At 38.7% G+C, this 12388-nt stretch overlaps 1 protein-coding gene across 1 annotated transcript in view; it reads left to right on the top strand.

The window, feature by feature from the left end:
• The window catches only part of ST6GALNAC5 (ST6 N-acetylgalactosaminide alpha-2,6-sialyltransferase 5), a 173210-nt gene extending 169613 nt beyond the window's left edge, over nucleotides 1-3597 (top strand). Inside the window, exon 5 of the mRNA XM_029230820.1 lies at nucleotides 2838-3597. Within this exon, the coding sequence (XP_029086653.1) occupies nucleotides 2838-3069 (232 nt within the window). The 3' untranslated portion in view covers nucleotides 3070-3597. The remainder of the gene's footprint in view (nucleotides 1-2837) is intronic.
• The last annotated feature ends 8791 nt before the right edge of the window (nucleotides 3598-12388 follow it).

Below are 12388 nucleotides of genomic sequence, written 5' to 3'. Positions count from 1 at the left end.
GGATTTGTTCCCTCACTGGCCCCTGGAGGGCTGATGAGAGGCTGCTGCCACTTAGGGAACTGGCTCTGTGATTATCATGCCCACATAGCCCGCACCCCTGCACCTTCTCTCCCTGAGCATCCCCTGACCCCAGACAGCAACCTGAGCTCCAGAATCCTCTCTTTTACAGTAGTAGCCTCCTGATGTGGAAAGTCTGCTGATTTTTATCGCTGTTTTCATTTGGATCAGGTGGAGGGGAAAAAAACTATGGCAAACTTTAGAAAGTCAGGCTTGGGAAAAAAGGCTTAAGGAATTATAAGCTTGAACTTTCTGAAAGAAGGGCTTTCTGAACGGCACAGTGGATGACACCTGATGGCAGGCTGACAACCTACAGCAGAGCTGTCCCTGCAGTTGCTTCGGCTCTGCCTTCTAAGTCCCATCAAGCCCTTTTCTGCCATTTGGACAAAGTTTTAAAGCATGGAGACAACCCTCAGTTATTTGGACACCTTTGAAACCATCAGAACCAAACATGTAAATTTAATTCTCCCTTTAGGAGAGCAGTGTGGAGCCAGATACATTTTCATTCAAGGAGATGGTCTTCCTGAATAAGGAAATTGATCCTATAGCATCCTTTATCTGGTTTCCAATTTCCCTCTATGCCTAGGTGTCAAATCAATCTCATGATATTTTTAGAAACCTGATTGCCTCTTTAGTCAGATTGATGCCAATAATATGTCCAAAACTTAGATGAATCAGATTTAAAACATGATCCGTACTGGAATAAAAGCTTAACCCCAAGTTTACCATGGCAACATGAATTTAGCATGGTTCCCCAGATTATGCCATATGAATCTGGGGAGACTTGTCCCACAAATTTCTATTTCTCTTTTTTTTATTTTGTTTCTTCATAGTGGTCCGTTCCAACTTGAATTTTTCCTACCATGCACTTTCTATATTGAAAATACCTTCTATTAAAATTTTAAGGGGTTTCAATTTCTAGGGTAAGTAAATAAGCAAACTCTATAATAACTGGACAGGACGGGATCTGATGTCTCACTATAGAACATAGAGATACTTCTGACACAGGCATAATAGAGATGCAAACTATTAACTCAGCGCAGCATCCAACCCAGGATGAGGAATGTTTAAATGCTGCATGACAAAAGTAAATCTCTCTTCCTGGAAGAACTTTAACCTCAGAGGAGAGGAAGCTCAAAGGTTTATTGTCTTCAGAGCCATGAACTCGACACCCCTCTTGATAAAAGACTTCGATCCCTGACCCCAGAAAACTTGCTACTCTAAAAGCCATTTGTGTATTGATCTCTTCTGAAGAAAACGAATAGGTATCTAGCAGGATGAGCATCTCTGGGAAACCAAGTTACTGTACTTAGAGCAAAGCTGAGTGCTGGGAGGGAGACCCCAGGGCATCAAACGCTGTAAGGTGGTTTGCAGGAAGCTGGGACACTTTTTAAGAGAAGTGCTAAGAAGAGACCAAGAAGAGCTTAGTCTTGCAACAAGGCTGCTTGGTGAGTGTAGGTGAAGGTAGGAAGGTTTATCTGCTGGGATATCTTGACTGCTCTTATCATTTAGACTTCAAGACAGAAGAGGTGGGGTGGAATGGAACCCAGTCTGAGACCAGACCTCTTTGGGGGTGAGATATTTTAGTAACCCTACATCAGGGCGCTCACCACCACCACATGTTAATCCTGTTCACATTACCTTGAACAAATGAGCCAGTGTTTCTCCTATGAGGCGGAGACAGGGATATAGAGACCGAAAAATGTGGGGACTCTCGGGCTACACAGCAGGGGTTGAAGATTTGGACTTTCTCAATGTAGAGACTCTAGGTTTAAGTACATTGTCCGTCTAAAACAGCAAGAGGAAAATGGTGGCGTCGTGCCTGCTGAGTTTCTCCCGTGCGATCAAACTTGGATCATCCACTTTCCATACCTGGAGGAAGAATTGTCTTTAGAGGCCTGCCGTTTAGCTGCTAACTCCATATAAATTTCTTTCAACAACAGAACTTCAAAAAATAGTTATTGAGCGCCTGCTAAGAACAAGTCAAAGGCCTGCTCTCATGAACAGACAATAAGCAAGTAAACAACGACAGCAGTTCCAGAGAATGATTAATGCCACAAGGGAAATAAATGCAAGTGAGATAGAGAGAAGGGGCAGGCATCAGGTAAGCCCTCTCCGAGGAGGATACATTTGCATTGATCCCCAGCAGTGAGAAGGAGTGAGCTGATGGGAGAACGTTCCAGCCAGGTGACTACCCTCAATAACCAAGGCCTCAGGCGAGGGACCAGCTTGGTCGAGATGACCACCGGAGAGGCCAGTAAGGCGGGAGCATAGCAGGCAAGGTCAAGTGGATTAGGAGAAGGCTCTGGAGAGGAGCCAGATCACGGAACACCCTGTAGGCCACGCTCTTAGTGGAAGTGGAAGCCCCTGGAGGGTTTGGAGTGGGGCTGGGCTGGGGAAGGAGGATGATGTGTTTTTGTTTTGTAAATACCTTCATAGCTGTTTGTGCTAAACAGACTGCGTGGGGCAAGAGTGGAAATCATAACTATAGCTGGCTCTTAGGACTACGTAGTTTCCAAATCCCAAAAGCCTGAACATCCTACAGGCTCACGTTTAATCTTGCTGTTTGATAATGATGGTCGCTGAGTTTATTTCACAGCCTCAGATCCTCTTCACGTGCATATTACTTAAACATCAGCAAAACCGTTTGTTGAATTCATTTAACTTGAAAGTATGGTTTGTGTTTATCGGCTTATTAAAGATAACATCTTACTTAAATCTGTGAAAGGAATTTTTTTTTTTTTTTGGCTTTAATCAGTTATCTCGTTTTCCTCCTACAGGGATCCCAATAACCCTTCAGTACCTTATCACTATTACGAACCTCTTGGACCTGATGAATGTACGATGTACCTCTCCCACGAGCGAGGACGGAAGGGCAGTCATCACCGCTTTATCACAGAGAAACGAGTCTTTAAGAACTGGGCACAGACATTCAATATTCACTTTTTTCAACCAGACTGGAAACCAGAATCACTTGCTATAAGTCATCCTGGGAATAAACCTGTGTTCTGAGGAATGTGTGTGGCCAGATGGATATCCCAAGAACCCACTGTATCAGACATCAGGCCACTGAACTTCTTGAAACACGAGACACGAAAGAGGAACAGAATGGGTCGCCGGGGTAGCTTCAGTTCTCAAGAAGTACCATGTACAGGTGCCTCCGAGGCGTGACTACACAGCAGTGCAGTTGGTTTGTAAGGGAAAATTCCAGAATGAATACATCCTAATGAGTGTCGTCCCTTTCAAAAGGGGTTACCGTAGGGGCTGAACTCTCATCTAAATGATGTTGCCACGGCTAAAAACATTTTGGATCTCTTTAAGTATTGCCTTCGAAACTGAGACATTAGGAACTCAACATTAATTGTATTCCTTTGTAGAAATACCACGTCAAAAGTCATTTTTCTATCAAATTGTATCCTAACCTGAACCTTTGCCGTTTGTTGGACTCTGTATGTGTGATTTGTATAAAGCAGCCTGAAAGTATGGACATGATTTCTGAAGAGTGTATCTTCACTGACTTTCATAAGCAAATGCCCAATATTTATTTATTGAGAGTTTTTTAGTGTGTTCTCGGCCAGTATTTTTATAGATTATGATTATGTGGTAATTTATCCTTCCTAATTCTTTAATCCTGAGTGATGGTTGGAAAAGGCCCAGAACTGGGAGATGAGTTGCGGTGTTCCCAATGCTCATCGTTAGCATGCGACGATATTTGGCTTGGAAACGTTGCATTGCATTTTTTGAACCCTCAGTCTTCAAGAACAGCTATGACATTTTCCAATACGCAGAAATGCTCCAAATGACAACATTGAAAACCAAAAACTGCGTCGTTCAAACAAAAAAGATACCAACAAGAGAAACTTAAAGACAGTTTGCTTTAGTAATAATTGATGTAGTTTACTTCACTAAAGCCCTAGTTTCCTCTTCTGCAGAATGATGTCACTGTACCAGCAGACCTCTTAAGTTTCATTCCAGATCTGAAATTCTCTCAACGAGCCTCTTGTTGACCCACATGAGGACTTTGCACTTGGAATGCTGGGGCTCCCACAGTAGCAGGAGCCTTATTTTAGGGGGTCTTTTATATCCCCCTACTACCTATCCCCCTCTTGTGGTTAAAAACATACCTGCTCCATGGAACCCATTGGCCAAAATCCATCCCCTGCTTCTCTGGTGCTTCTTGCACCAGAGAGAGAGAAAGAGAGAGAACTTCCATGCTATTCTAAGGGGGGGTGGGGGGAATCTTTCATGCTATTCCCTGACTACAAGAGCAAGGAACTGCATTTCTGTGAGTTTGTGCGGAGAAGAGAATACAAGGAGATTCCCCATCATATGACTCATTTATCCTATGAACTATTCAGATTCACTTCCTGCAAATCTTACATTATATTCACTGCCGTTCCCTCATCTTCAGAAGTATAAAGGACTTATTTTTATTCCGAGCCAAGATCAGCTAGTGTGAAAGATTTTCATTTACACAAGTAATATTGTTCAAAAATAGCCTTTAAAAAAATATACCAATGTTTTCTTTACACATGGCTTAGGAGGCATTAATTTCTCTAATGCCAAATTTGAAGGCACCAGCAAATACTATGTATGGAGACTGACATTGTTTTACAAAACATGACCTGGTTTGAGATTAAAGAAGGTTTCTCACATTACCACCTCTTTTCCCTTTCCTTAATTAGTACTGAGATTCCATTCCTTTGCATTAACTAGTACTATTAATTATATGGAGTACTGTTATTGAGATGCAAACACAGTCCAGATGTTTATTTAGCAAAAATAAAGTTGGTATTATCGTGGTGCGGCGTGAGCTGTAAAAAGCCAATACAATGGAAATGTCTGTCCAAAACATACTGGAATGTGTCCTTTAAATTGTCTCAGTTTTTTAAAGAAACAATAGGATTCTATTCCAGCACAATCTCTTCTACAGCATGGACGCTGGACAAACAGTACTTTATGAACTTATAAAAAATCATAAGAATTTTACATAAATGATTCATAGGCCACCTTTCCCATCACTTGAAGAGATTATATTGCTCAGATGTAAGTAGCTCCTTTAACAAGTTTTATTTTTAAGGCATACTGGGACATGCAAAGATGCAGCTATATTACCTAATCAAATAATATCTCAAATGTCTGTATTATCCTCAGGTTTTAGGGGTTTTGTTTTTGTTTTGTTTTTTAAGATCACATGATAGCTCCATCTTTTTTGTAACTTTTCTCTCTCAGATACTCAAAAGAGTGTAAAGCAAAGGAATTCTGAAATTCCTGGCTTCATTGGGAAATATTTTAAATCTACACGTGGCTAGGATATGTGAATTTATATTTTTAAAACTATGGTAAAAATATGTAAGAAATTATCACTTGGACAGTGGTTTTATTACAGCATTTAAAGAAAATACCTAGAACTCTGATAGACTGTGCTGCTGGAACTGGCTGTGGGCAACTGAATTCTTCTCTTGCCAATATCATTTCATGACTATCAGTCTTAACACGACGCAACACCATTAAAATCAACTCATATAAAAGACTACAGCCATGGTTACAGACCTCAGTGGTTTCAATATCCAACTGTGTTGGAAGCCTACATCATAATCATTATGTTACATACCTTTCTCCTCTCTCCCCAGCTGTGTCATCAGTCCTCTCAGCTTTCAAGACCCCAGTAACACAAAGCTACGGCTGGACCATCCCCAGCATCTGTTATTTCAACGCAAGAACATTTGGCAGAGGCCATAGCCATTATGAGCAACGGTACAGGAATGCACAGGCAAAATCAATCACTTCAAATGGCCCATAAAAGGAGGAATCTTGCCTGTAATATTCTCCAGTAAATATTCACCCAAGAAAGCATACATTAAAAGAACATTAAGAGGTAAATATTCAGTGTGCTGCTTCCCTCGCAGCACACTGAATATGTGGGGACTTCGCTGTGTGAGGACTTCGCTGTGTGATTTCCATTACGGTTAATGGGTATTTGATAACTAAGTCCCTGTGCTTCACTAACCCTAGTATGTGCTCCTAAGGGCTAGATATACAACCAGAGTGATGCAGGAACTTCCAAGGTCCTAAGATTGCAGAGTTAGAGCTTTTCTCCAAAAAACAAATGAAAGCAAAACACAAAGTACTGTACTTAAAAGAGAAATTTCTGTGAGGTCTCTTGGAACCCTTAGGTTCCTACCAGATATGTGTATCAGATTACAAACAAGAGCTCTCAAGACAGATTACCTTTGTTTTCTGAAGTTCTCTCCATTACTGATCTTTTTGAATTACATTAAAATGGAAGGCTATAACCTCATTTTGAAATAAAACTCACCTCAAAAATTAAAATTATTGATTTAGAAGGTAAAGGTATTTAGAAGGAAGGAAAATGTTGAAATTCTATCAGGACTGAGAGTGTTATTTAAATGCATGTGTACCGATTTAATAGGCCCAAATATTTGCCCTTATGTAGGAGCGGCCTCATTTTAGAAATATACCCTGTATTCCACTGGCATGATGATTCAGGTTGTTAAACAGACCCACTCTGAAAGAAGGGTCTGTGTTCCCACTCTCTCTCTCTGAAGTGTTAGGAGGTGATGTTACCACACTTACATCTTTCGTTCCTGACCCAATCATTTCTTCTATCCTCATTGCTTCTCTCTTAAACCTCATTCTGTCTTTGCCATCATTCTCTCCTGCTGTCTTTTGTCTACAGTGCACTCTTAAACCAGCAGTCTTTGGTGTCTCTTAAGTTCTTTCTTATAGGTTTTTAAACTAGAGACCTACCTGGGGAACAGATTTGGGATGGGTCCTACCAGAGCAATAGCCGTAGTAGGTTGGGAGGTCTACAGGACAAGGTTTTTCAGAAGTACCATCCTGGTTTCCCCATGGCCAAGGGAGGAGGGAAGGGGAGGAGTTCCAAAATATGGACTTTCTGTACCAAAACCAGGACAGTCCCAGGAAAGCCAGGACAGTGTGTCACCCTATCAAAAGGCCACTTCAATGAGAACTATAATACTAAAGCCTTTGGGATAAAAGTGAACCAACTGCCGAGGTTCTAGCACATGCCATAAGACATTTTGGAGTGGGAAGAGGTGAGAGAGTGTCTACAAGGCTTATAAATGAATAGGAGTAACCCCTTTATTCTAGCTCCCTCATCCCCACCTACTCAGGGTATTGAGCCACCATAGAAATGCAAAAAAAGGCTGCAATCCTGTTTGTTTCCACTCAGTGCCCTAATATTATATGCTACCTTGGATTGTCCTTTGTCTTTTTATGTACGTGTCCTGTTAGTCTAATTAGATTGTAAGCTCTTTGAGAGCAGGGACTGTTTCTCCTTTGTCTTTGTAGCCCCATGCCTAGCACAGTGCCTTGCATACAATAGGCACTCAATAAATGTCTGTTGTTGATGATGACCTCTTAACGTTGGCCCACTGGATTGGTAATTGGTATATATTCTTCCATGTAAAAAGTACAAGAGACAGAATAGGTGATGAAATAGTTAAATTTTAAATGGTTTTTTATAGGGTCAGTCCTTAAACCTATAATATTTTTAATCAACAGAGCTGAGCTAGATTTGGTAGAATAATATTGCTGATTTCATTAGGTTTGCTATGCTGGCTGCTCTGAACACACAAAGTGAAGTTCCGCAAGCTTTGTGCTCTCGCTGTTAGTGAGCTGCTCTTAGCACAAATTAAATTTAATATTGACAAATGCTATACCACACGAAAAAGTGGAAAGGCATCTTGGGCTCTGACTTCTGTGGTTCAACTATAAAAGGGAGGCTAAAATGAGATGAGTATAGCTTGCCTTAAACTTGACAGCTTACTTAAGCTGCTGAGAATCCAACTGGTGGTTACTGAGGGTCTATAAAAATTAAGCATATATTTATCTTAAAAATAAAATACCTCCCCCTCAAAAAACCTTTTGTTTCCATGAAGATCATCTAAAATTGTTTCATCTCTATGAGAACCTGAGGGGTAAGGAGAACTCTTGAGAAAGAGTATCCTCAGGCGGAGCATCCCAGGCTCCTGAGTCACCACCTGGCCAGCACCTGGTGTCCGATGACCACCTGGTTGCAGGAGAGGGTAAGATGGCATAGTCAGGAAGGGTGAGTAGCTGCTGGTGGGGGCTTCTACAGAAACCATAACTATTACCTCTTGAACATGTGGACACTCTGGAGTTCTTTTCCCTTCATTGTCTGCTCTTCCACATATTTATTTAATTGTGTGATCTTGATTTCATTTTTTAGAACATAGGAAAAGGGCTACATAAAACTGAGAAGAGTGCTTATTTCTGAGTGGATAGGATTATAGTTTTCCCCATATTTTCAGAGGTATTATGATCGCAAAACGTAATTTCATGAAACATTAAGAAAGACATTATGCCAGGATTTCAAACTGAATCCCAACAGGAATGTTAGTAAAAAGATAGTATTGATATATACCATGTCTAACTACACATAAAAGAATGTCATTGCTCACTACATAAATCATCTTAAGGATTAGTATCTTTAGTTCTTTACCACATGACTAGTCTTTAATTTCAAAACCAAATATAGGGGAGGGATAAGTTAGGAGATTGGAATTGACATATACACACTACTGTATATAAAATAGATCACTAAAAAGACCTACTATAGCACAGGCAACTCTTCTTAATTTTCTGTAATGACCTATATGGGAAAATAATCTAAAGAAGTGTGGGTATATGAATATGTATAACAGATTCACTTTGTTGTATAGCAGAAACTAACACAACATTTTAAATCAACTATACTCCAATAAAAATTAAAAAGAATTTTTAATAGTTAAAATAGTAAAAAAAGAAAAAAAACAAATATAGGAAATCCATGACACTGAGTCAAAATGTATACAATTATATTTTATCTACTGACTAATGAGTACTTTGCACAATGTCATTTTCTTTATATTTGTTTATTTTTTTTATTGGTGTATAGTTGCTTTATTTGCAGGGCAGGAATAGAGACGCAGATGCAGGCAATGGACATGTGGACACGGGGGTGTGGGTGGGATGAACTGGGAGATTGGGACTGACATATGTGCACTACCATGTGTAAAACAGGTAGCTGGTGGGAACCTGCTGTATAGTGCAGGGAGCTCAGATCAGTGCTCTGTGGTGACCTAGATGAGTGGGACGGGGCAGGGGATGGGAGGGAGTTCCCAGAGGGAGGGGATATATGTATATATATAGCTGATCCACTTCGTTGTACAGCAGAAACTAACACAACATTGTATTCCACAATAATCCTATGATCCCACTGTGAAAATAAGTAAGCTGAGACTAGGACAGGTTGCATACCCAGCCCCCAGAGTGATGAAGGTGAGAGCAGACACGGCTTGCGCTCTTCTAAGTGCTTTACATTTATAAATGCATTTCATCCTCACCATGACCCCAATAAGCAAATAGATTCTTTCATTGTTCCCCTTTTACAGATGTGAAAACTGAGACACAGGGAACTTCAGTAACTTTCCCAACTTTCAGTAACTTACTAGGTCATGCAGCTAGTAAGTGGGAAAGTCAGGTTAGACACCACGGGGTAGACAGACCCTCTGGAGTCTCTGCCTTCAGTCATCATGTACTTCCTGGCAGAAACTTAACCGTATAGGTATCAATTTCTATCAGAATATTTATCAGGTTCTATTACATCATATTCATAATATATGTAATATTTGAGAAATACCAAATAATAAGTGGCAAATCTATAAATTATGAAGCAAACATAAGGAGAATATTACCACGACCCCTGAAGCTACCTGAGTGTTCCTTCTATCATCTTGGATTTTCAATTTCCCATTCTCTTGCTTTATAAATAGTTTTATTACATACAGATATATCAACAAATAAAATGGTTTTTGTTTTAAATATTCATAAACATTATAAAACTGTTACAACATTGTGTACAGTCTTCTGAACTTTTTTCCCCAAGAGTCATCCATCTTCTTTGTGTGTAACTCTAGTTTATTCTCAAGATTGTATAATGCCATTGTGTAAATATACCATAATTTATTTCTATCCATTCTTTAAGTAGACATTTGGGTTTTCAGTTTGTTGCTAATGCTTTTATGAACATTCTGGAAAGTTCTTTTAGTACATGCGTGCAAGAATTTTTATACAGAGTATATATCTAGGAATAACATTCCTGGGCTATAGTTGTTCACATGTGCATGGTATTGCCAGATTGTTTTCCAAAGTGCTTCGACACTTTATATTCCTAACACTGGTTGTCCACATCCTTGCTAACACTTGACTTGGTATTTTCAGACTGTAAATGTTTGCCCATTTGGTACGTGTAAATTATATCTCATTGTCCTCTTGTATTTTCTTGATTCCTTATAAGGTTTAGCATTTTTTCTTCTCCATTAGTATTACCTCTCTATGAAATGGCTATTCATCTTCACACCCTTTTCTGCTGGGTTCCCTTCCTTTTTTCTTTTAAAAAATTCTTAGTATATTCCAAATACTGTATTTTTGTTGATTATATGTGTTGCAAATATCTTCTTCCAATTTCTGCCTTGTCTTTTCTTTTTCTCTATGGTGTCTTTCAATGAACAGAAGTTTTTAATTTCAATGTAGTCATGTTTTCTATCTTTTCTTATGTCATTAGAGCGTCTTATACTTTACTTAAAAAATCTTCCACTGTTCCTGGTCAATAAGTATCTTCCTATATCTTATTCTTAAAAATTTCAAAGCTTTTGTCTTTCATGTGACAGTCAGGGATTTATTTTTTGTAGAAAAAATATTTTTCGTTTTATATAAATACTAACCATCCCAGCACTATTTGCTGAAGAATTCATTCTTCTCTAGTGATCTACAGTCAAATTTCCATATATGTGGGGATTTATTTCTATTCTGTTTTCTGTTCCATTCTAACCAGTCTACCCCTGTACTAATACCACACAGTCTTAATTACTATAACTTTATAATAAGTCTTGATATCTTGTAGGGCAAGTTCCCCTTCACTTTATTCTTCTTCCTGAGGGATGTTTGCTTATTCTTTTTTTTAAGTCACTAGTTTTTACTGAGGCATTTTTATTCAATACAGTACACAGATTTTATGTATACAGACTGATGAAATATTATATATCTGTACACCCATCTAACCACTACCCAGATCACAGGTTAGCACATTTCCAGCACCCCAGAAGGCTCACTCATGCTCTTTTCCAGTTAATCTCCCGGTCAAGGATAACCCTTTCTGACTTCCATCAATGTAGATTTATTTTGGGTGTTTTAAAGTTTTATGTAAATGAATTACATGGTATATAATGTACTTCCTGTGTGTCTGGATTCTTTCAGTGAAAATTATGTTTGTAAGATTCATCCCCGTTGATGCATATGGGTAGTAGTTTTGTTTTTGTCGCTGCATAGTATCACTTTGCACTAGAATTACAAATTCTAATGTTGGTGGTCTTTGGGGTTGTTTCCAGTTTGGGGCTACTACAAATTTAGCTAATATGAAAATTCTTGTATATGTATTTTGACGGACATGGTGCTCATTTCTACTAGGTACACGGCAAAGAATGGATTTGCTCAGTCACAGGATTCACCTGTGCTTGGCCTTAGTAGATACTTACAGATTTCCAAGATAGTTGCACCAGTTTCCACTCCCACCAGCAGTAACTGAGAGCTCCAGTTGCTTCACATACTTACCAGCGCAAGGTATTGTCAGTCCTTAGGAATGTAACCCTTTTTCTGTCTAGATAGTGGTAAATCATTATGGGTTTAGATTCATATACCCTTTTGTTGTTTAAATTTTAATAAATTTATTATTGGATATAACAGGAAGAGTGAAACTGACAGTCTAGGCAAAAAGTCAAGTGTGATTGTTAACTGGTTATATATATAACTGGATATATATATATATATTTTTATTTTTTATTGACATATAGTTGATTTATAATATTGTGTTAGTTCCTGGCTTACAGCAAAGTGATTCACTTATATACGTGTGTGTGTGTGTGTGTGTGTGTGTATCTGTATGTTATTTTTCAGATTCTTTTCCATTATAGGTTATTATAAGATGTTGAATATAGTTTCCTGTGCATATATCCTTGATGAATAATGATTTTGAGCACCTTTTTATATGCTTATTGGCCATTTGCATATCCTCTTTTGTGACATGCCTGTTCAAAGCTTTTGCCCATTCTTTTAATTTTTTAAATTTTTATTTATTTATTTATTATACTGAAGTATGATTGACTTACAATATTATATTAGTTTCAGGTGTACAACATATTGATTCAATATTTTTACAAATTGCACTCCATATAAAGTAATTATAAAATATTAGCTATACTCCCTGTGCCATACAATACACCTTGTA

The sequence above is a fragment of the Monodon monoceros genome, unplaced genomic scaffold (genome assembly GCF_005190385.1).
Source record: "Monodon monoceros isolate NGI ecotype Baffin Bay Population unplaced genomic scaffold, NGI_Narwhal_1 Super_Scaffold_18, whole genome shotgun sequence".
In the NCBI taxonomy this organism is placed as follows: domain Eukaryota; kingdom Metazoa; phylum Chordata; class Mammalia; order Artiodactyla; family Monodontidae; genus Monodon; species Monodon monoceros.
The sequence above is the reverse complement of the archived record's forward strand: the minus strand, read 5'-3'. Positions and strand labels throughout refer to the sequence as shown.